The following is a 24940-nucleotide window of genomic DNA, read 5'->3' on the forward strand; positions in this document are numbered from 1 at the left end:
TTTCACACAAAATATAATAAGTGACCAAATCATTTAAAATCCACGAGCTCATTTCTCATTCATACTCCACCACCTGCAAAGCCCTCTTTTCAAATACAAACACGCTGTTGTCATAACTGTTAAAAACACATTTAAAACAATGTCACGGCTAATGTAGTGCATTTCTACAGTAGCCGTACTGAAATATATAAAAAAATTTTCGGACAAAATGAAAAAATAATCACTCGGAGCTGCAGTTTCAGCTGAAAGCCTGTCCAGGTGTTCTGGGTTCACTCTCATTACCATCAGTAGTGAGAGGGGAAGACTTCAGGAATGACATTGTTAGGAAACATGGAACAATGACAGGAAAGAAGAGTGACAGGGAGACAACCAGAGGAATATCTAGTAGAACTTGATCTAAGACAATAGTTTTCTTGCTGCTTTAAGAGGTTTACATTAACTCTACTACAATTCAGAGGCAAATATTGTACGGCACTTATACTCCACTATATTTACTTTCTGATTTCAGTTGCAAGTTGCATTTGGCAATTGAACTGTAGATTCTTTGAATCCAATTAACCAATAACCTTTAAATATATAAAATGCTTAAAATCAGATCAACATTTACCAGAAGCTGTTTTTTGTTCCATACCCTGATATGTTTGATCTACATTTCATTATTATTACCTAAATTCTATCAACATTTTTATTTCTGGGAGTCTGTCAAATAAACATACACCTCACTCACATACTTATGTTATTTGCAGTATCAACTTCTATTTAAAGTACACTTTTTTGCAATACGTAGTGGGTTTGTATTACAGGTACATGTCGCAGCATGTACTTGGTATTTCAACTTGAGAAAAGAATTTTCTTATAGTGGACACATTTTTCAGAAGGATGCTTTCACTTGAATATTTCAATTGTGTACTTCTGGTATATCTTCCATTGAAGACGTTTGCCATATTATTACATTTAACTACAATAGAGCCAATAATAACAGCTTTTATAAATGTTGCCTTATCAGAAACTTTTACTTGAATAAACATCAGTATTATCATTGGCCACCTAATTAGAGCATGCCCGAATGATACTAAATTTCAGCGCCTTGATAACACAAGACTCTTAAATTAAAAGTTCACTTCTACATTAAAGCAGTGATATTTTTTATTTTTTTTTTACCACTTAAATATTACCTAAGGAACTCAATATGGCTAACCTGTTAACAAAATGCTGCTTATTAACACACCCCACAGACAGGGCACTGTAGCTTTGTTCATGTCTCCACCAACTCCTAAAGGTCTGGAGGGCCAGACAATAAAGACAGATGATGATAAGGTGCAAAAAAGTTTTGCATGTGTTTCACTGGAATAGGAGAAAATCGAGCCAAAACCATGTCTACTTGGTAGCTTATAAGAGTGTAAGACAGAGAAGCCCCCCAGATGTCTTGGAAAGAGCTTGGGAAAGACATTTGATATCCAAAACTAAAACAGTTCCCATATAACCATGTGAAGCACTGGTCACTAGATAGTGACGTGTGTCATGCAGTGTGTGTATTTTGGCAGCACAACATGACACAGTCTGTTCTAGTTAGCTGTTATGTCACTTCAAATGATAAAGCAACATAAATGTTTAAAAGCACTCGTTAATTACTTAAATTGAGGATATGAACATTTACTGGTTTCTACATCAGCAGCCTGGCTCACAGTCAACACGTCTGAAGATAAGCATTTTCATACCTTACACAAGACAGCATGTGACATGTCCCGAAATGTGTTAACGTCTGTATGTACATGTAAGAACATGTTTAGGTTTTAGGAATTCTTTTAAGTAAAGCAAAACCACTAAAATGCTTTTTTTTAACCAAAAAAAAAAACAAAAAAAAAACAAGTTGAAACCTATAACCTGAAACAAAGATTCATTCAGTTTTACAACTGTGATACTTTCTGAACTGACCCTTTAACTATGTGTATCATATGCTGCCCTGGCAGATGGATCAGAACGCACTGTGACATCGGAGATATGCTGACCGTGAGTAAGTGTAATAAGAAGAGAAAGGGCACTGGGTGATGTGTCTGTAAATTGTGCACCTTTTCAATTTTACCACAAGGGGAAGACATTCCTTACCCGCCTGGGTAAGCACAGCATACTGTAAGAGTCATTTCAGGGAAACGTGGTCAGTACTAGGTGTCTACTTCTCTAACCATGAGGTCATTATTTGTTCCTGACCTGGCTTCAAACCACAGTCAAAATTAAATATCATAAAATATAATTCTGTACACTGTACACTGAAATGTATTTTAAAAACCTGTAAGTAAAACCCCAATTGAAAAAAGTTAGGACAATGTGTAAAACCTAAATAAAACGGAATACAATGATTTGCAAATCTCAACTCATATTTTTATTCACAATAGAACATAAACAACATATTAGCAATGAATCTGAGAGATTTTACCATTTCATGGAAAATATTAGCTCATTTTGAATTTGGTGGCAGCAACACATCTCAGAAATGTTGGAACAGGATGATGTCTACCATTGTTTAGCATCCCCTCTTCTTTTAACAACTGTCTGTAAATGTCTGGGAAGTGAGGAGACCAGTTGCTGGAGTTTAGGAGAGGAATGTTGTCCCATTCTTGTCTGATGCAGGTTTCAAAATGCTCAACAGACCTGCGCCATTGTTAGCAGGTTTTTTGTTTTATGATGAGCAAAAAGTTTTCTACTGGTGAAAGGTCTGGACTGTCCACTGTCCTCTGTCCATCAGCTCTGCCTCTCTGATCCTTTTATACCCACTCATGCTACCTCTTGCCAGTTAATTGTCAAATGCTCCTGTTTTTTATGCATATTTTTTATTGGTAGCCATCACTTTTCCAGGCTTTTGTTGCTCCAACTTTGAGATGTATTGCTGCCAAGTTCAAAATGAGCTAATATTTTTATATTAATAATAATGGTAAAATGTCATAGTGTCAACATCTGATATGTTAAGTTGTTAATAAAATATGTGTTGATGAAATTTGCAAATCATTGCATTCTGTTTTTATTTATGTTGTAAAAATTGTCCCAACTTTTTTTGAATTGGAGTTGTATAAGCTACAATGTTTAATTACAAATATAGTAATGGAATTTCCTTCAAACAGAACCTACAGGTATAGACACAATGTCTAACAAAACGGAAATGCAATACAGAAATTGGAGTGCACTGACAGTACTTCAAGTTTGAGTATAGGTCTGATAGAACATCTAATCCCACTGTTCATCTAATTTACAGTTGGATGCAAAAGTTTAATTCATCTTATTTTGAAATGTCAAAAAGATTAAAACAAGAGAAAAACGTTCCATGAACATTATATGCACTTTCAGCCAGTACAAATGTTCCTTCATTTTTTTCAGAAGTAATAAAAATAGTTATAGTAAAAATAATGAAAATTCTAACTGTGCAAAAGTTTGCATCCCTTTTGATATATTAATTAAAAATTAGATTTATGATTTAAGAGCAATCCCACTAGCCGAATGTCCATTAAATATTATGTTGATGGAAAAACAAAAAATATTTTTCTCATTTTGACATTTCAAAATAAGGGAATGATAACTTTTGCACCCACCTGGTTATACTGGACATTGTGCAAGAATTGCAAATCTACATCAATTTAGCCACCTAAAGAAGGCACCACCCTTTCATAACTTATACTGACCATAAAACTGCATTATCTTTTCTGTATTTCTGTCAACACAAAAATATCTTGTGCTCACAGTTTTCATCCTTATAGAATTATAGTTGTCTTTAAAACATGTACAATAACCATATTCAGTATTAGATAATAAATAACTTGATTCCATTCGGTGGGTAGAAAAAGAGGAATAATTTACAAATTGCACCAATAAACAATGAAATGTAGGCTTTTGTGCACTAAAAACGTAACAAAAGGTGAATATTCACTACCCTTTCAATGAAAGAAAAAAAGAAAAAGAAAAAAATCAAGGAGGAACATTGTTTACCTGTACTTGTAATTTCATATCATTCAGCTTTATGTGGATAATTCAACTTTCATATTAAAGAATTAAAATAATCTACTTGATTAGTTAAGAGATGTTAAAGTTATTACTGTAAAGACTGAGTAAAGCAGATCTTTGCTGTTGATTGCAGCAGTGGAACGTGTAGAACCAGTAGAAAACTTATGAAGCTCATCAAATTCAGACAGACTATAATTGTGAGGAATAACGGAGATTGCAAAATGCAGTATAAAATAAGCAAATAAGCCAGAAGATTGCACTTAATTTATTTGAAATTCAGAGTAGATCAAACCCTCATTGGCATGTGGCCTTAACTTGCAGGTTTCATTTCAAGCATGTGTTTTTTTGCCACTAGGGAGTGTAACAGGCCCCGCTTCTCTAATTACCCTAAAGGCAGCATGACTGTGTCAGGCTGCCTACATGAGTCCACAACAAGGCTCCTTGTTGTTAGATTGTTCCTCCTCAGGGGCTCGAAGTTTAAGCAGTGGAGGATCTCCACTGGCTGGGGTGAAGTACACCTCATCTAAGGAGGCCACTGGCTCTGTACTGGGTCTCGGTTGGTCCTCGGGCTGTGCCTGAGGAGTTGTGGACTCTGCCGCTGCAACAGAAGGCTCCTCCACTAAAGGAAAGGGCAGGGGAGGTGGAGGTGCAGGGTATTTATTGAGCTTGGCAGCTGCCCGTTGGCGTTTCAAGTCAGCCAGCGTGTGGTGAGATTTCTCTCGAGTCATACTGTCTGCACCCTCACCCTCTGCCCCAGATGCAGGGTTAAGCTGGTAGGAAGCGCGACGCTCCATGATACCTCCTCCACTCCACAGCTCTCCAGGAACAGAAGAGACCAAGGAAAGAGATGTTTCTCCATTGCCTACACTGGACACAATTTTTATATCTGGAGCCTCCACTTCCTCTAAATGGGATGTGGCTGCTCCTCCAGCAACCTGAGGCACAGGAACATTTCACAAAATGTAGGGACAGTGATAGAACACAAAAGAAATAACAAAAAACAAAACTGCCACTCCTGCTCACCATGGTGGATTGTTGGTGCAGCTCATTATCGGTTTGTATGTCCTCATCATCATCCTGTGGCTCAGGCTGTCGGCCACGCTCCTGCCACACGATGGCCTCTTTGTGGTGCTCCCGCCGGTACAAACTGGACCGCTCATTCACACTGACACGACGCACCACTTTTCTGCATAGACAAACAAAAGTAGCATAATACATTAATACATTGTTATGTGTGTGCGTTTTCCCGCTCTAGCTCCCTTGGCCTCTCGTTATCCTGGACTCATGTCCACTCTCACCCTCTACTGCCAGTACTTGATGCTCGTCTTTGCAGTGTGCCCTTCTGTCGGTCCTGGCTTTTCATAATGGCATCATGTTTGTGTTTTAAGTCCATCATTTTGGCTCTGACCTCATCATCCATACACACATCTGAAACAGCAGCAGCAATAAAGGTTTTATAATGGCAGGTGCGGAAGAGAGCAAGCTAACAAGAAAGGTATAATTTAATAAAATGGAAGGAATGGGCCAGTTTCTCTTTTACCAGAATGAAAATGAAATTTACCAGAAAAAGAAAAATAGTCAGTCATACTATTTGGTTATGAAGCAAAAGGCTTTTTTTTTTTCTTACCTAGAGGAGTTTCCTCTAGAAGAGACTTGGTGTTTAGATTAGCACCGTGGGCCACCAACAGTTCCACCATTTGAATCTAAGGAACAAATAAAACAACTGTATGAGTCAGTCAGGGAAAATGGTAGTTTCTCATTTGTAGGTATAACTGCAACACTAACTTGTCCCCAGCAGGAGGCGGCATGTAGCGGCGTCCAGCCATCAGAATCCTTAACATCCACCAAAGCCCTATTCTCTAACAACAGCTCCGCCACCAACATGTATCCGTTAGCAGCTGCTATATGGAGCTGGGAGAAAAATTCAGCATAAAACAAAAATTTAAAATGGCACGTTGAGTAAAGGATCCATTTCATAATTCTAGGCAAATGACAAAGGAAACCAAATGTTTTACTTTGCAAAACATTCATCCAAACTTGAATGTTACAGTATCAGCTGGCATTTAAGTATTTGCTTAAATTGTTGTATTGTTCTATTGCTACGAAAAAAAATCCTTGCCTATTACCCGCTGAATTAATATTCCAGTTTTTAAAACTGTGAATGCACCTAAGAACTGCTAAAATGTTTCCCCAAGTTGCCTTTATCTGCACATGCCCCTTTGTCTCACCAGCGTTGCTCCATTATTGTCCTGAGCGTTTAAGTCTGCTCCGCTCTGAACCTGAGTCCGAATCTCAGCCAGCATCGCTGTCTCTTTAGCTCCTCTGCATTCATCTATACGGTCCTGAGTTATCCCTGCACATGCAAACACACACAAAGACAAAAAGGAGACTGTGCCAGTTAGCAAACACACACTAACAGTCTGAGTGTACAGTTGTCGAACACTTTGGGACTGGACATTAGTGCATGCTACCAGGTTTCAAGTATGACTAAAATAAACTACACCTATTTCTGGTATGTCAATAACAGTTTAGATTTGACTCTCGTTACTGACCCTGTTCTGCCATCACCATCTCCAGCAGCTCAAGGGTGTGCTCATCCTCACAAAGGTCATATGGCATGTTGCCATCTGCATTGACAGCCAGTAGGTCAGCCCCACTAGAAGCATACACACATATGTGCAATCAGCATGCAGCCACATGCAAAGATAGTTGTATTAAAGAATTAGACAGTCACACACCTTATTGTACTACACAGTGCAAGAATATTTATAGACTTGCAAAGTGTCCAGAGTCAAGCTGCAGCCATATTTGCATTTTTCATGTAAATTAGATACTCTCAGCAAAAAGGCCCTCAGTGTGTATATGCTACGTTTCTAATGGAAAAATTAAGTAACATTTATGACAACACAATAAAAAGTGTCACAATGTGTTATATGAAAAACTTGCTGTCCTTGAAAAGATGCATAAAAGAGAAACCTGAAACAAAGTAAACGTATAAAAAACTTCTCTAAAAATCTAAACTTACGCTTGAATAAGAAGCTGCACCAAACCAGTGTGTCCACAGGTGGCAGCAGCATGCAGTGGTGTCCATAGTTCACTATCACAGGCATTCACACAGGCACCAGCATCGAGCAGGCACTGCACAATCTCTACAAAGTCATCGATGCAGCACTGAGAAAAGAGGCCAGGTATAAATGTTTAAGGAAATATATATAAATAATAACATAAGATACACAAAAGGTACACAAGGACTAAGAGAAATGGACAAATCTATGAATCACTATTTATCGCAACTAAGATACTGGCTGTATATTAATGTAGGTGTATTAGAAAAAAATTTGCATGCACTGCCCAACCCTCTGCTATGTAAACACCAAGTTTTCCAAGGGGAAGAGCAAGTCAACTGCTTTATAAAGAGGTCTCTGTGCTCACAAACCCCCCTTTTACACATTTGTACTTGTGTGTGTGTGTTTGTATGTTAAATTACAAAGAGAAATAAATGTCACAGAGCTGAACAGGGACAGACAGCATTTGAATTAATAAGGAATCATTTAATTTAAGATGTGCATTTTAAGTTTTAAACACAGGAATCTTATGATGGAAGTGAGCATAGGCCTAAGTGAGTTGTTCTGATTCTCCCAGTCACTGGCCTCGTCTCTACTGGTTGGAATGAATCAGTGTGTTTATGTAAACTGACTCTAGATATGTTAACGGTCAGACAAAATAAAGGCAGAGAGTATTTCAAAGCTGTGACTGCACACAATATAAACACACATGCTGTACAAAAGGTGACCTGTTTTAAGGGCAATCAAACTGTTGTAAAAGTGTAAAAACTGTTTGAGTTGTACCTTTATGAGTGTGTTACTAACTGAAAGTTCACCACTTAATCTGTTTTTTCCATTATGTTTTACAGTCATGTACAAAAGTTACTACCCTCTTTGTTGGAAATGACAAAAAGTAACAAAGAATGTTTTTATCAACATAATAATGCTAAATTCCAAGTTTTGGCAAACACAATTAGCAGTGTTTGATAGTCTCCAATGAAGGGTTTAGATTATCATCACTGCACTAGCTGTGTGTGTGTGTGTGTGTGTTTGTACATACCTGATGTAGGGCCGTCAAGCCATCCTCATTGACCAGATCTGGGCTGATGCCACTGTTAAGTAGCAACCTCACTACAAGATGCAAAACCATATACACAATTACACGTTATTATAAATTGGCCACCTAGACAGAGCCATTTCCATATAAATGTCAGCCCTAGATACACTTAACAAATGATAAGTTAGTATATGTGTGTGCAATATAAAAATTCCTTTTTTAATTTTTTTTAATTAAAGACCACTGTGCCAGCAGCTGCAAAATACAGTCCTAAAGACAAATGCAGAGGTCACAGATCATCTCGTGACTTTTACTGTGGTGCTGAGAAGCTGAAACTGAGAAGGTTCCTTCAAATGCTTTGGTTTCCCTAATTTACATTATACTTTAGCACCTTTCTAAAATGACTTTTAATGCGTCTGTGTGTTTCTACTTACCCTCCTCTAGGTCATTGCGTGCAGCTGCATCTAGCAGGGTGACAGAGTTGGTGAATTTCACTTTGGTGGTGCGTATCTTCTTCTTATCGGGTTTGGCCCTTGACCCCCGTGCTGCATCTTTCTCCATCTGTGCCCAAGTCTTCAGTTGCTGAGCACGGCGTTTCTGGGCATGCTTCAGTCGTTCGTTAGCATTCAGACGCCCAATGGTGGCCATTTCAGCCAGCAGCTCACTGTGATCTGCTGCCATGCCACCACAACAATGTCACTGTGGCTTTGTTTCTCCTAATCCTTAAGGATATTAAAATCAAGTTTCAGAAGTCTAAATGTCTGCTATGCCTCCCTTGTGCCCCTTCTATCAAGCCTGTAGAACAGCACAAAAATATATTTGTGCAATATATTTGTAATATATTGTTTAAACAAAAATATGCAGACAAAAAGCAAAGATGTTTAAAATAATTAAAGAACTGTTGTATGATCAGGTGATAGATATCTCCATGGTTTTTGAAGTAGGCAAAACATTGTGGCAATGTCTTTCTTCCATGTTACAGAAAGAAACTCTTATTTTTACAAGGAAAAAAACAGGACAAAGGTACCCAAAACACCAACATCCAAGCTGTGGATTGTAACCAACTATCAGTCTTTCCATCCTTGTCAACTGTGGGTAACTTGGCCAGTGATCCACTCAGTGAAGGAGAAATGGGGAAGATAGGGCTAAAAAGTCAAACTACTCTACAGGTTAAATGCTCCATTGTAGCCCCTAATCCATAATCTTGGCAACAGTGTCCAGACATGGATCCAAAACATGACAATCCATAGTGTGGATATGATAAACGTGAATAATAAATCCACCACGTAGAAGGACTGGGGAGTTCAAGCAATGGCAATAAAATGGGTCACACAAGGTTTACTACAGTTGATAATGAGCATCCAACAAACCCTTATTGGTAAGTGGGGACAATTCTTAAGCCAACCTGTCATTGCTGGTGTACATTTTGGCAGGTCCTCAAAGTTTGAAAGTTAGGTGCCACTGCATCATGGCTTACTCCTCAATGACATCAGTGTCTGTCTATGCTTTAACTGTGGGAAGAAAAAGAGACAAACAAAAAGGCAGGGAGAAAAAAACACATCAGTTCTGTGTTACAGTATAATATACTTGCACTGCTCTCCTAATCATGATATCTTTAACCCCTGAGCTCTCAAACCCTACTCCTTCCTTTCCCACTCGTCTACTGAAAGAAACCCGAGATCCTTGGACACTTTTCATTAATGATTGACACAACCTGCAGCCCAACACTTTGCAATCATTGACATGAGACAAAAAGGGGATGATGTTTTGAAAAAGCAGAAAAATTGCTAGTATGTTTCAGTGGAAGCCCCAACCTCGGTCAGCAAGCTTGCTCTCATTTAAGTGGCCAGGTTACACACATGCACACACTCTCTTCTTTTTTTAGGCTATTCATTTATTATTTAGGCCTGGACCTGTGAGCGCAGAGAGGACTGTCAACTAGAGGCACTCAGTGAGATAGAGAGAGTCACTGACAAGACAGTAGTTCTGTGCCCCTGCTCCAACCACCTTAAAAGTTGGGAAGTGGGTGAAGGACAATGCACAAACAAGCAGCTTAAAAGGCAAACAGATGTACGGTAAATTATAATGTTTATAGAGCTTTTCTTTGGATTTTACCTTAATGAAGAAACAGTAAGCGATTTAAAACGTTTTGGGAAAATTATCTTCCACAAATGTCTTTTACTATTCAAATGTTTTACCATTATCATTTATTTTCAGCTTTGCGTTAACTAAAAGTTAAATTTAAAACACATTAGTCCTTGTCTAACATTTAATACAAAGAATAATATAAACCTGTGTTTGCCAGGTTGTGGAAAATCTCTGTCGGGTGTTTACAGTTGTAAATGCTTTTAATTTTGTACGTTTTAATAAGAAGGTATTAAAAGCAAACGAAATACATTTTTGGCAGGATGACCTGTTTTACATATGAACTCCAGTCTAGGAGAAATTAGCCCTGCACATTGTCTAGAGTTGTGTTGCACACATGTAACAGAGATCTTCTGAATAAACTTCATGTCTGATTTGAGATTCTCTGCATACAAGTTAGGAGAAGTGCCCATGTAGGGGGGGCATTATTCAATATCCCTCTCAGCAACCCCAACATTGATAGTCCTGACTGTACAAAGTTTATTTGTAAAACAGGCTTCAATGTCAGAAGAAATCAGCTCCAGAAAATGTGTCTGAGGCAGAAGCATCTTAGGAGGCACAATATAATATAAAACATAGGCTGTGGGAAACAGTGTTTTTGTTTTTTTACAGCACATCGGAGCTGTGCATCATAAAAAAAAAAGAAAAAAGGTTAGTCAAAGGTCCTGTGGAGACAGCTTGCACACTTCTACATTTGCAAAACTTCAGATCAGACAATTGTTGTAAACATTTTAAAGAAGAATGGTGCAATTATGGCTGTCAAACCTAAATCAAGTCTGGCCCTGTTAACTGCTTCCCATCTGTCCTTTATGTTAAAAGTGCATATTACAATGGAAGGATTTCCTTACACTGAGATAATAACACCCACTACCCACTAGACTGGTGGTAGCCCAATAAATGGATCATTTATTTCTTAAAATACTACAAACATGAACTTTTGAACAACTTAAAATGCAGACAATTGAGACATGGCCAATAATTGGTAGCGTCCATGAGGCAACGTTTTTTTAACCCGTCTTCTTTCTATAGGAAAAAAACTGTGGACCTGGCAAGTCTAAGCTAAAATGTTAGAGGAAAGAAATGTGTTGTACACTAAACCCTTAAGGAACAAATAAAGCTGAGTCATATGGGTTAGTAGCCTAACCTGTTTGTCACCCACACCTAACAATTGAAATAGTATTTTAACAGGAGAATGGGAAGGGAGGAGAATAAGGGAAGATCCCTGCAGGAATGCATTAATGACTAAGCACCTGGTATGTAATTAGTGTATTTGTGAGATACACATATTATTCCTGCTACTTCTGGTAAAAGTTTTTATTTTTCTCCATATTGCTGCTTTATGATCAAAGAAGTAGCAGCGACAAAGGTCCACACTAATATCTTTGGAGATGAAAGCATTTCAAGGATCACAGCGACACCAATACTACTTAATCTAAGTATTTAATCATTTCGTACAAACAGATAAACAGTGAAGCTTTGGTTAGTGAGAAGTCTGACAGCTGTAGGTCAATTGGTAGAACACTCCTCCACAAACCGCAGTGTCAGTGGTCTGAATCCCGGTTATTCCTAGACGTGTCGAAGTGTCGCGGTGTGTCTATGTACTAATAACTTGTAAGATGCTTAGATACTTATTGTAATAGTAAGTCATTCAACTCAAAAAGCAACAAACTTTTCCAATCTGTCACTATAACAATGGTGTGGTCCAAATATCATTAATCAAACAGCACAGGTTAAATTGACTGACAAAAATATCCTCAGGCTTCAACCCGATAATGAATTTATTACTTCTTTACAAGCCATGTACTAATTTAAGTGTATCCTAATTGACTGTGAATGTGGGCCTATACAACCACTTGCTAGCTCGCTGGTTAGGTAGGTGACAATAATCATTAGATTTACTCTATACCAAAATGAGCAAAAGATGACTCAAAACCTGTTTTAAAACATCCACTTACACATATCCACCAATGCTGACACATAAACAGAAGAAAAATCCCATTTGCATAGAAAGGCATATCTATCTATATCCATATATGTATGTATATATGTATGTATGTATGTATCTATGTATGTATCGATCTATCTATATACACAAACAAAAAATTTTTTCCCTAAGCAGCTAGAAAACTTGCAGGGTAATCAGGTGAATGGCACTGTAGCAGCCATGAAGACACTAGGATTTTTACTTCTGATCCTAGCTCCTCCAGGAACACAATCATGAAATCATAATGTCCCACTGAGAACACAGGTTCATACATACACACTTCTTTGAACTAGAAGTAATTCAGCAGCTGTGCTTTCAGACAGTGATGATATTTTACTGTTGACATGCCTTAAACTGGGCCTTAGTGTCTCTATATAGACCACATTTTATTGCTTCCACGAGGATTTAAATGTGACTGGCTGCCTTTCCCCAACATTCAACATAATAGCGGTAGCAAAAACGTTTTGAATCCAAACAATTCATCCAAAAATGTGTCTAAATTAAATGGAAGGGTAGTAAATGATAAGTGGAAATGTACTATTTTTTAGGTAAATTTACACAATCAAGAACACATTACTGAATCACACAACATCCATGTAAATCAATCATTTCACAATGTCGGCAATGTGAGCACATAAGAAATTGTGCACACCATAAATAAAACCAAGTACCACATAATCACAGGTTGGGGGGAGTACTGTGTAATGTGTTAGCACACACACGTTTGCCAAATATAGGATTCTTGTACATGTAGATTTTGTCTGTGTAAACCAATACTCAACAGAAAGTTAAGACTGCTCTGTGTTTAAATTGTATCCTCTATTATCTACAGACTTTTAGTTCAAGTTAATTTTAGAACCTCAAGGTCGGAAAGTAACCTCCTAAACTGTGTAGTTTAGAGTTTAGACCCATCATTTGGACATAAATAAACAAATTAAAAGGCAGGGTCTGGTGAAATAGAAACACATTACAGGATCCTTAAGATTGCTATCTTGGTCTGACAGACAAACAGTCACAGGTGAAGTATAGTATATTGCATTTTGGCCTTATATGTACTTTTGTTGTGTTTAAAAGGTAGATGGCACAAGGTCAGGTTTGAATATGTCAAGTATGAGAATAATTTTTTTGTTTAACCCCAGGATTATAAGTTAGTTTTTCTGAATAAAAATACTTTTTTTTTTGCAAATCTGTATTTTTCCCCCAAATAATCAACAAGCAAACAGAAAATGATGTAAATTAGTCATTTCTACAGCAACTGCAACAGTACATCCAAATCTTAACATATTTCCTCTGTGATGGCGTTATCTTAAGAACTAGTTTTAACGAGCCTGAGCCCCTACAGACCAATATGCAAATTTATTTTCTATTATGCTGCAACCTAAACCTGCATTTTATTAGTCTTGCTTAGTTTTGCCTCTTAAAAATTAAAGTCCAGCACAAATGGGGAATTTGTCGGTGGCTATCCTGAAGAGCCTTGTGATTCTTCTGAGTCAGACAGAGTCCAGACAAAGTGTAAAAAGTCAGCACAAGATTACTAACACTGGAAAAACTGTGGCATGCCAGAACACGGAGAAATATGACTAAATATCTTGTGCGTTTGGAAAAACGTCCCTGCATCAAAATATTTGAGGACCTCTGTTTTTTTCCACATAATTACCTAACAGGAAGGGCTGTTCTACAGCTGCTCAGGAGCAACTTTCAGTCAATAATTAGAATGAAAAGACTACTATGAAAACAAACACAGATGCACACTGTGAAGCTAGTACATTCACTTAGTGGGTGGCTCCTACGTTCAAAAGCTTGTGACTGAACTTAGGAGAACACAGCAGAACACATGGGCAAACGCCTGCTCTGCCTTAACTTTGGCTACAGTGGTAATAAGCAAACACCGCTATGTGCTGTGATTTGGTTTGCCAGCATTGAACAACATTACTCAGCTGCTATGTATGACTACCAATCCAGTGTGGTATTTGATGTGATCTGCAGGACTTTCCTGAAACAAACAATGCTGAGTAATGCAGCTAGATGGTTCCGGAATGATCCCCTCTGCAATCTCAAACAATGCCAAATTACCTAAACTGCCTGCCAAATATTCAAAAAGCTTTTTTCTGTTGCTCTGCAACTTCGAAATCATTTATGAGGGAAACAGAGCTAAAGGGATTTGTCCTTTGATAAATGTGCAGATAATTCACAGGCAAAAACTTTTATAAGTTATAGTCATTTTACTATTAAAACAAATCCTACCTACTAGCTTCAGCTTTGCTGAAATTTATATTTTCTGACCTTTTATGCTTTATAATTGTAAACACAATATCTAATGTACTAATAATGACCAATAAATGTTGCAGCTTACTGAAACTTACTACAATTGGAGAGGGACCTACAGTAAATCCTGTCATGTGTAAAGGTTCAAGCAGCTCCATATAATCACTCAGAAATCTCAGTAATGCCACAGGGTAGCAAGAATAGGGAGAGCAAAAGAGGCCATAGGAAAAACATGAGTGTGCATATATACAGAAAAATAATCACAGCTTTTTCTGGAGGACAGGATATAAAATGGCAAGAGGATGTGGAGGAAAGAATGTGGAGGAGATAGAAGGGAATATGAGGAGGAGGAAGGATGGGGAGGAGACAGACCAACTAGCCCACTTTAACTCCCCTGATTTCTCTACAGGAAGTAAGGTTGTGTCATGCAGGCGCAGAGGTGGACAGAAGAAAATGGGGATACCTAATCTTTGGAAGGGTGCCCACAGGATAAGAGGATTGATTATGACATCTGCCTGTAGAATCTCTCACGTTCTAACCCACAGACACGATGCCTCAGTAGGAAATAGAGTGTATACACAAGAGATGGAATGTAATTGAGAGCCAAGGCCTTGCAAATACAGCTTGACCTTTAAACTGTTTTCAGTCATTTGACCTATTGTATTTCTTTTCATGAAATATGACAATGAAGAAACGCTTTTATGATTACTTCATGTTATACACTGGGCTGAAAGTTTAGTTCTTCAACAAGATCAGTGATTATTCAGTTAAGATAACCTGTTGCTGCTGCAATAAAAGATACACACTTTGAATCTAAATACAGACCAACATGTTTTCAATATTGGTTTATATTGTGAACCTTGCAAATATTTGAACATACTGTATCTAGTAAGAGAATGTTTCTGACAAAGTACTTTGACTGCATATTCAAACCCTTGAGGACAAGACCAACAAGGCTAACTTGACAAAAATAAATAGCTTTAAACTAATTTCTGATATTGAGCTAAAGTCAATAGACTACAAAAAGTGAGGAAATGAACAAAAAGACAAAATTTAAATAAGACATATCCAATGGATTTATGGCTGCACCCTAATGCTGACTTTCTATAATAAATGAATCACAATTATTTCTGCAAGTGATAAACTAACAGTGAACAATAAAACATATCAAAACGATTCAATTAACGTGCAAAAACAGCTCTTTATTCAACTAGAAGCAGGTCAAACAGGTGTTGATTAAACTCTAAAGAAAAAAAAAACATTTATATCAATTTGGAATATTTCAATGATTTTCTCCGCCCAACCTTACAGAGCATGTCACTGTAGGAAAATGGCTACTGTAACGTTATGTACAGTAACTGGTTTGCACTGTATCACCTTGACATTGAACTATGAGCTGCAGCGTGTGATATAAACGTGTCATTAAGATTTCCTTTATGTGCCACTGATTACAATGGGACTTTGCACTTGTTCCTCTATTAACTGTAGCGGAGTTGTGATACATTTAGCCTTAAAAAGGGTCAACTTTAAGTTTAAAGTGTTCCTGTAACGACTCACACCAGTGCAATCAGTGTAAATGGCCAGAAAAACAGACGAGTTAGCTCTTGTCCCCCACCGTGGAGGATTAAACATGAGCAGCGGATTAGCTAGGCTGCCTAGCGGTCCACAGAGAGGCTCAACAGGTGGCTAGTCTGACAGGTAACGTAAGCAGCTCGTTTAAGCTACCTGGCTTCATTCATTGAGCCCTGTGTGCAGTGACGGGCAACACAAGCAGGTTCATCCTGACTGGGTGACTCTTGGTTGTTTAAATGGTAAATATACACATCGAGCAGGAAAACCGTTGTCTCCCATTATACGTAATGTCGTGCTAATGTTACCTTAGCCTCAGGTTAGCTAACGTTTCAGCTCCACGACAGCCACTCTGCTGCTCAAGCGAACGAAACGTTGCGTCGCCTCGGAGGCAACTTAAGTTTCATAAAAGCAGGTTGTACCGACGTAAAGTGATTTTAACTAAAGCGATATGGCGTCTCCTCACCTGTGGACAGTCAGCGGTGGCTCATGTGCCGTTCTGCGGCTGTGGAAGTGAACGGGCAACTGTCCCCGTCTTCAGCTCCAGCTCCAGCTCTAACTCCAGCCAGTCCTCAGGGAAAATGCTTCACCATAACAACCGGACCTGTCCTCCCAGAGGACACACTCCAACAGGGGGCGACAACATGTACCGCTGCGGTGTCCTGCACAGATATTCAAATTAGAAAGCAAATTATAATAAAAATAAAGGACATAAAATTAAAAAGCCGCCCTACTCATGAATATCTTTCAAATTAATTTAAATAACTCATTGTGTAATTGTATGTTTTTTCCACCAAAATTCTTATAATTCACATCATATAATTGCATGGAGTTAGAAGCTCCTATATGACCCTCATTTGTGTTGGTAATTAGACTAGAAACCAAAATGTATGTGATGTCACACATTATGGTTGTATGTGCATGTTTTAAAGTAGCCTCACGGAAACTTTCCATGTAGTGTTAAACTGTGCACATATAAGTGAATATTAGTAAATATATATAAGTATATATCTTGAGTACAACAGATTTATTGTTAGACACTGGGAGCAGCTCTGGTTGTAAAGTCTGACAGCAGCAGGGAAAAAAGACCTACAATATTGCCACTTCAGGGACTTAGGATGTAACAGGGAAGGATGATAGCTTGCCTACCATCATCCTGTCATCATCCTGCCATTCTGTTTATCTTACTCAGTCTCTTTCGGTCTGCTGTGGAGAAGCTGCTGCACCAGCAGACCACGCCATAAAAGATGCTTGAGGCCTCTACAGAGACAGAGAAGGTCTTCAGCTCCGTTGGCACCAGTCCACAAAGTTCTGGATCAGTTCTCTGTACTCTCTGTCATCATCATCTGTAATCAGACCGACAATGGCTGGGCCATCAGAGAACTTCAGTTCAGCTCACAAACCTGTCACCTGCAGAAGTACACCAGTAATTAATTACAAGTATCAGACATTATTAGACACAGTATAGGCCACTTTAGGCAAAGCAGCTGACATGTATTAAATTTTCAATGCCATTTGTGATAAACATAGATGTCGGCACATTGACAAAAAGTATAAAAGATTCCAATTTAATACAATGAGACTTTTCAGGACAGAGATAATAATCAGCACAAGCATTGACATGTATAAATATTAGCTGTAGCAGCAGTAGAAGGATCTAGTATTTGTTCTAAAAAAAATGGAAAGCATAGTTTGTCACACAGTGAAGCCAGATTCCTAAAGAAAGCCATATTGTGTGTTGAAAGGTTCAAATACTGGAGTTCTTTGATTAGAAAATAAAATGATATAATGCTTCATGGAACTAGCTATGAAGCAAATTATATTACTAGGAAATGTGCTTTGTTTAAACCTGAGTTAATATTTGCTGTAATATATCTGGTTTGACAATATAAATGCAGTCTGTTCACAATAATCTGTTTGCTCTCTTGATTTTTAATTAAATTAAATTTGTATTAAATTATTATATTTCAGTTTAACAAATTGTAAAAAAAAAAAAAAAAAAACAGAAAAATCTGATTGTAAGGGGTTTCAATATTAGGCAAATACAACCTCAGACAACTAACAACATATAAGTTTTTTCATCATGCGGGTGAAAAAAGTCTGCACAGCTGCTGATAATCACTGATTCAAGGGCTGATGATTAGCAGCTGCTACCTGCAGCTTACCCTTTAAAACCCTATGGAAGCAGTAAAAAGCTGCCTAGTATGGCCCAAATAATATTTTTTTCTTTTGGCTTCATTTTTGTATGATATTGGCACAGTGAAAAATGTTATATGTTGTTGTTAATCTGAGTTTGTATTTGCTATTTTTGTTTTTACCCCAAATTACATAGCATAAGGGGCGGCTGTAGCCCAGTTGGTAAGGCCGTCGTCCAGGGTCAGTGGTTCGATCCCCGCACACCCCGAGTGTGTGTGTGAATTGGTGAATGGGAATCAACATTGTAAAGCAGTTTGGATAAAAGCGCTATATAAGCGACCATTTACCATTTACGTAGAGTTAAAACAATGTGGGGGGTACTAAGATTTTAACATGACTGCACAATGACTACAACATGATGTGGATTTGTTTTCTTCTGTTTCTATTTTGTGCACATGATTTAACCTTATATATGACCAGGATCCATATCAGATGCTTACATTCACTGGCATAAGATTTCAAATGTGACATTTAAATCATGCATATTTCCAGAAACAGAGTTTAGAGTTTTCTGAATCATCTACAAACTTTGCTGGGAACCTATTTTTGAGAGTGGAACTTTTTGTTCTGTGGATTAGGAGCCTGGGTGCCTTTTTGTGGGAGAGATGAATTGTCTTAAATGTAACTTTATAATGCATTACATAGAATCAGAGACTGATATCTCCAATCAAAAATCTTAGTAGTTGAGAGAAAAAAAATTTATTTTACCTTTAAGCCAATTCTTGAAAATATAAATTGGATTGAATGATGCAGGTCCTTCAATTAAACAAAGTAATATGGATTACAATTGTGTTTGACAGAAGCAAGGGTTCAAAATACCATAATAGATTTTTTACAGTGTCAATAAATCTTATATCACTTATTGTAATAGTTGCAAAAAGATAAAAAAAAAACAAAAACAAAGTGTATAATATATGTAATAATTCTTGCAGTAGTGAAACAGTAGCAGCACAATAAAAACTTTCTCTCATTTCCTCCTTCTTTGCCACAGAGAAGATAAACTTCATTCATCCTCTCCATGTCAGTATCAGGATGCACCCAGGACAGCTTAGGAGGGATTTGTCCATACACAATCAGCCTATGTGAACAGCCTTGTTCTGGATGCTATCCTATTCATATGCTCTCCCATTATTGTCTTGTATATCGCACTAATCCAGACAAAACCTATTAACAGGCACTCCAGCAGACAGGAAGAGATAGATTGACCGTTTGTATTTAAACCATTGTGTTTGGCACTGAGCACTCTCTTGTGAGAAGGCTTTTAAATTAGGGTCTACACATTGTGAATTATGGTGAAGGGGTTTGCCTGTACATGTTTAATTACCAGCTCACAAAATAACTCAAATAACATGTTATCAACTGAGTTGTGAGTGAAACCACTAGAGAGAGTCAAGTTTTCTGACCATGGAACAGTTTGTGTAGCAAGAGGAGAAGACAAACCTTGATGCTGAGCACAGCAGGTGAAGGTGGTTTGTTGCTCACCATGTTAGGAAGGCCATTTGACCTGGAAAACAAAATTACACATTGTATCTACAAACATTTCAAAAGCTGTAAAACGGTGTGATAAGTGTTGTCACACCAAAAAATTATTTATCAATAAGACATCAGGGTGTTTGTGCAGAACAAAAATCCTTTAGATTTGCAGTCCTTTGATACCCACGATGTGCCATTTGCACTGTAATGGAGAAGTCATGTGCTTTTTGGGGTCATCAAAACAAACACGGTTGCATTTGAAGTTTTAGGAGAAATTTGCAGAAAGGTCCACAGGCACCACTTTGTAGATTAAATGTCCTGCTAAATGGTCAGGCAACATCAAAACATGGTGGAAATATGTTTATGTGAAATTGATTAGAAGAACAAGGTAAATCTCCTTTGTTTCACCCAGGACTTTGTTTCTTCCTGTCCTTTGTCTTTATTTATTTTGTAAAATTGAGGCAAAAAAAGGCACAACCGCTGCAGTAAAGAAACTTGCGTTTAATATTACCAACTATAGCCATCACAAAATAAATGGCTAAATAAAGGCTGCAAAGTCCGACCTTTTGGAAGTGTGACACGTTATGGAAAGATTCAGTATGTTGTTGATTCACACTTTGAGTAGTTCGTGTTTTAGGAGCAGTTTCTAACATTTTTTTTCTGGGGGAGGTACATGATTGCTCATGTTTAAGGTGTGAAAGCCCGGCCCCATACGACACTTGCTAAGCAGCTTCTATGGAAAGTGTCCCCTGCTTTCCAATGACGTTCCTTCTAATGCAATTTGTTTTCACTGTCTTGCTGGGAAGCAAGTGTTTGCACATTAGCACAGCGTTAATTTTAACAAAAGACATGCATTCCCGAAACCAAGTCTTTCAACACTGAAAGGAGTCCTGCAAAATCCGAGGGAGAACCTGCTGTGGCACCCCCCACTCGACTGTTGCGCATTCTGAGCTCTATGCCTCCAAATGATTTGCTTACTTATCAGTAGTTGGAAAATCTGTAAATTGTCCTAAAACCAGATTTGCCTTGTTGGAGAGGCTACCCTCTCAGCTTACAGCAATAGCCTCGGTCAATCGGATACTTGAAAGAATTTATTTCTCATTATAAATAGGCAGATTAAATGAATGTAAAATGTTTAAGGTTCACAATTTACTGCTAATGACAATTTTTGCATATCAGTCTTTCCATATGTTTATTGCTTTACAAAAAGTGTTGATTGCACACGCTAAGCTTTAATCGAAATGACTTCTTTCTTGTACTCCACCCCACCCCCACACGAGCTTACATTTAGCTTGTATCTCGAGAAGAAAAGCATTGCTACTTTTAGATCAACGTTGCACTTATTTATTAAACTACTTTTGAATGTTCTATTTTTTAAAATGTATTACCTATGCCAAATATGCACATTAATTTGTGTGCGTAAATCTTGGAAGCAGTGAATGTTTCCAAACCAAACCACCCCTGGGGCGACCAGTCATTCTGCTCTCAGATAACGCGTCATTCTCCTCGATTACACAGCGGGATTTACATTAAACTGTTAATTGTTTGCTCTTCAAATAGAGTCAGCCTGGAGCCAGTGGTTTGCCAGAAGTTAAGGACCGACTATTTGACCTCCCTCCCCCTCTCTGCGCTCCTGTCCGGGCCGGTCTCTTCTCTGGCTGATCAACATGACAAAGCAGAGCACAGCATCTTGGCTCCACCCGCTCTGTCCCACCTAGGAGAACATCACGACCATCACCTTGACTTCCATAAAGCTGCGCAGAGCTTCTCTCCCAGCGGAGTAACGTGGAGTTCTCCAATCCACCAGCTTCATCAGATGGCTCCACAGCAGCAGCAGTGCACAGAGAAGGCCGCATCGGGCCCTGACAATCTAACCAGTGCAATGGCCTTTTTGGATAACGATACTCTACTAGGCTCATCATGCCTGAATGCTCAAGACAGATCTTACAAGCTGGAAACGATTACCGGGGACACATGGAACAATGAACAGGAGAAAAGTAGCACCGGCAGTGGGAAGAAAAAGAACTATCAGCGGTATCCAAAGCCACCGTACACATATCTTGCGATGATTGCTATGGTCATCCAAAGGTCCCCAGAGAAGAAATTAACATTATCTGAGGTAACTATGAAAATACACCGTTCATACGACTGTAAGCAGTGTAGTACTTTGAGTCAATGATGTGTAAGTATTTATTACTAGCAGTATTTTATTTAAAAATCACTAAAAGATTAATTTTCATTGCATGTAAAGTTTTTCCTGTAAATTCTCTTTTTATTGAAACGATACATGGAGAAGAGGCTATTTTACTGTTTACAGAGTAACACAAACCAGCCACCTCCTGGTGACAGTTGAACAACTAGCATCCCCACCATTCTTGGTTTGCTCTGATAAGGTTGGACTGCAGTGAAACCAGACACTGATCTGTATCAGGACAGTGATAAGATACAGTACATAAAATACCATTTCAGTTGGCCTGATAAACACTGTATTATGTTCAGAATTTTAAAAGATGTCTTTTTAATTTGTATATTGTTTATTTGCTGAATACCAAAATGCTTTTTTTTTTTTTTTCAAGAATAGATTTAACTGATGTGTACAGTCTATGTAGTTGGCATCCACTCAACGTGCGTGTTACAGTACTAAGTTACTGTTACAGACTTTTTAAAGTGACAATAGATCCAAAACTCTGTGTCTGCTCATTTGTATGACAGGCATGCTGAAACATTTTGGTTTTGTTTCCAGATACTTAAGGAGATCACTACTCTCTTCCCATTCTTCAAAGGAAACTATAAAGGGTGGCGGGATTCAGTGCGACACAATCTCTCTTCTTATGACTGCTTTGTCAAGGTTTGTTTGTCAAAACTTTATAATTTAATGGATACAATCCACATTGGTGTTAAATAAGTGGTCTTGAAGTAAATGCTGCTAGAAATACATTTTGTTATACATAATGATAATGATGGAAGCTGCGTTTGTCTTTGATCCACTGTTATTGTGACGATAAGTTGAGAAACTAGGTCAGTCCGGTCTGATGAGGTTTTTATCCTCACTCCACCTGTAGGTGCTGAAGGACCCCAGTAAGCCTCAGGGCAAAGGCAATTTCTGGGCAGTGGAGCTGAGTCGTGTTCCTTTAGAGCTCCTCAAGAGACAGAACACAGCTGTGTCACGCCAGGATGAGACAATCTTCGCCCAGGATCTGGCCCCCTACATCCTGCAGGGACACAAGGCAGAGTCTGAGCTCCCCTCTGATCCTGTGAACTCCCTCCCTCCCATGGGCTCTGGAATCCCCTCTTCATCACAGGAGGACTTGTTCCAACCAAAGTTTGACTCATCCTTCGCCATCGACTCCTTGCTGCACAGCCTACGACCAACTAGTGTGTCAGGGGATGTGGATGTGGCTACTAGGGACTGTTGGGGTGAGGTGGTGCAGCCCCACTCTTCCCCTCCTCCACAATCACTTTATGTATCATCTATCCATAGTGCTTCTGCCAGCTCTGCCAGTCCAGCATCCACGTCCTCTTCCTCATCTGATGAAGAGTGGAAAACTGTGTTGATGTCTGGGAAGCGTGTTCCTCCTGTTGCTGAAGCAGGGTCAGGTGATCGTGAGGACTGTAGGGCACCGCTGCACAAATCGACCAGACGGGAAAGTGTTGCACCTCCATGGGAACTCCCCACATCATATGCCAAATATGCCCCCCCCAATGCCGTGGCCCCACCCAGCATGCGGTTCAACAGAGGTCCTCTAATGCCACTGCATGGTGGACTTCCTATTTACAGCTATGGTAGCTCTCCTGTGGGGCCTGGCCACTTCTTAAGTCACGCATATTGGCCAATCCTCCCCAGCAGGAGAGTTTCAGTCTCAGCCTCTCCCCTAATTGTGGACTTGGACAATATGCTGCAGGCCGTGCCTCCAAATAAAAGCGTGTTTGATGTGCTAGTATCAACCAATCAGACCTCTCACTCACATTATCACCAACCACCTAGTCAGTACACACTGCAGAATGGGCCTCCCTCAAACAGGTACCACCAGTACTGACTGACTCAGGTTTTTTTTTTTTTTTTTAAAAAGGTCAAGACATTCTTGCCTTTCATTAATCTGTGGACCACTACTTTAACTATACAAAAAAAACCACTACCTCAGTCATAGAATTAATTTGTGTTTATTGCCGCGAGCTATTTGCACAGACAATTTGCACTTTTTACTTTTGTTTTTAATTTTGTTTCTTGCATTAACTGATTTCAACTGATGTCTACCTGCTGTGGCCTACAAGTGCAAAACTAACAGTATCTACCTCAGACTAAGACATGTTTCCCGTGGACTTTGTACAGCTGGTTATTTGCACTATTGTAATGTCATTTGGGGCCTCCCCAAGAAAACTGCTCATAAATGTCTGCCTACCTCGACCAGTGAATGTTGTTAGTTTTTGCAATTTTCCTGTGGTCTAGGTAAAGGTTTTAGCAGTACAAAAAAAAAAAAAAAAAAAGAAAAGGTCTTGGAGTTGAACATTGTGTGTTATAAAATGCTGTTCATTTTAACTATACAGTACACCCCCCAGTTTTGTAGAGTGGATTCAGCAAGAACCTACTCTTTCAGTGTTGTTGGTTTCCTCTGACTACTCTGGCTCCCTCCCACAGTCTAGTCCAGTTACAGATGATGGATCGATGGAAGATGCCATTTTTGCCTATAAATTCAGTCTAGTCAGCCACGGGATGAAGATGACTAAAAGATGAAAACATATTCAAAAACTCACGCCATTTACAAACATCTTCCCACCCATTGCTGTGACACTAAAAATGAGGTCTTGATTGCCCGAGGCATCATCAAGACTCATCTAAAACCATAGTCCACTTGTGGCAACTTGAATTAATTAGACATAATTTAGAAAGGTCTGTAACCTATTTGTCGTGACAACAACCAAGCAGCATACCAGTGCCAATATATGTGAACAGGTATATGTTGAGTTCAGCTTTGTCACAGTTATATTTATTACTCATTTTCAACATGTTAATTCAGATGTTAATTCCTGACTGGTCTACATCTTTGGCTTCCTTTATCTTTAAAGCCAGTCTGTAGTGGTTGTCCGCAATGCTTAAGTGCTTTGTTAATATTACAAAAATTCTAGTAAATTGGGCCTGTGGTCACTTGGTGCAAAAATGGAAAAAGAAATTTCTAGTTAAAGTAGCAACACGACACAAAGAATGTCAATGTAAGAAGG

The 24940-nt window shown here is 38.6% G+C and overlaps 2 protein-coding genes across 4 annotated transcripts; one reads left to right on the forward strand and one right to left on the reverse strand.

Moving 5' to 3' along the window:
- Positions 1-11: 11 nt before the first annotated feature.
- ppp1r16a (protein phosphatase 1, regulatory subunit 16A) lies at positions 12-17382 on the reverse strand. Of its 3 annotated transcripts, none has more exons than XM_067486767.1 (13): positions 17243-17382; positions 16521-16716; positions 9497-9602; positions 8526-8813; positions 8095-8165; positions 7016-7161; positions 6543-6646; positions 6219-6343; positions 5776-5901; positions 5618-5693; positions 5289-5418; positions 5014-5176; positions 12-4925 (listed from the first exon to the last, which is right to left on the reverse strand). In XM_067486767.1, exons 4-13 carry the CDS (start codon positions 8770-8772, stop codon positions 4407-4409), a joined length of 1707 nt encoding a protein of 568 aa, XP_067342868.1. In that variant the 5' UTR covers positions 8773-8813; positions 9497-9602; positions 16521-16716; positions 17243-17382; the 3' UTR covers positions 12-4406. The 3 variants fall into 3 exon arrangements, with proteins under 3 accessions (XP_067342868.1, XP_067342867.1, XP_067342865.1); XM_067486766.1 differs by having other exon boundaries at positions 8526-8886; XM_067486764.1 differs by having other exon boundaries at positions 8526-9602.
- A 4038-nt stretch (positions 17383-21420) lies between these two features.
- Positions 21421-24889, forward strand: LOC137104909 (forkhead box protein H1-like). The gene is made up of 3 exons (XM_067486769.1): positions 21421-21842; positions 22467-22571; positions 22786-24889. The coding sequence occupies exons 1-3, from the start codon at positions 21540-21542 to the stop codon at positions 23758-23760; spliced, it is 1383 nt and encodes a 460-aa protein (XP_067342870.1). The 5' UTR covers positions 21421-21539; the 3' UTR covers positions 23761-24889.
- The last annotated feature ends 51 nt before the right edge of the window (positions 24890-24940 follow it).

Source organism: Channa argus, chromosome 19, assembly GCF_033026475.1.
Source record: "Channa argus isolate prfri chromosome 19, Channa argus male v1.0, whole genome shotgun sequence".
Lineage (NCBI taxonomy): Eukaryota > Metazoa > Chordata > Actinopteri > Anabantiformes > Channidae > Channa > Channa argus.

Bases quoted from the DNA above. Each gene is read 5' to 3' on its own strand.
- ppp1r16a (XM_067486767.1), bottom strand. From the start codon at position 8,772: ATGGCAGCAGATCACAGTGAGCTGCTGGCTGAAATGGCCACCATTGGG. The intron at 5,419-5,617 runs GTAAGAAAAAAA...CTGCTGTTTCAG, and splicing joins TCTAGAGGAAACTCCTCTAG to ATGTGTGTATGGATGATGAG. The intron at 5,177-5,288 runs GTGAGAGTGGAC...TTGTCTATGCAG, and splicing joins TCAAGTACTGGCAGTAGAGG to AAAAGTGGTGCGTCGTGTCA.
- LOC137104909 (XM_067486769.1), top strand. From the start codon at position 21,540: ATGGCTCCACAGCAGCAGCAGTGCACAGAGAAGGCCGCATCGGGCCCT. The intron at 21,843-22,466 runs GTAACTATGAAA...TTTTGTTTCCAG, and splicing joins AGAAATTAACATTATCTGAG to ATACTTAAGGAGATCACTAC. The intron at 22,572-22,785 runs GTTTGTTTGTCA...CTCCACCTGTAG, and splicing joins CTTATGACTGCTTTGTCAAG to GTGCTGAAGGACCCCAGTAA.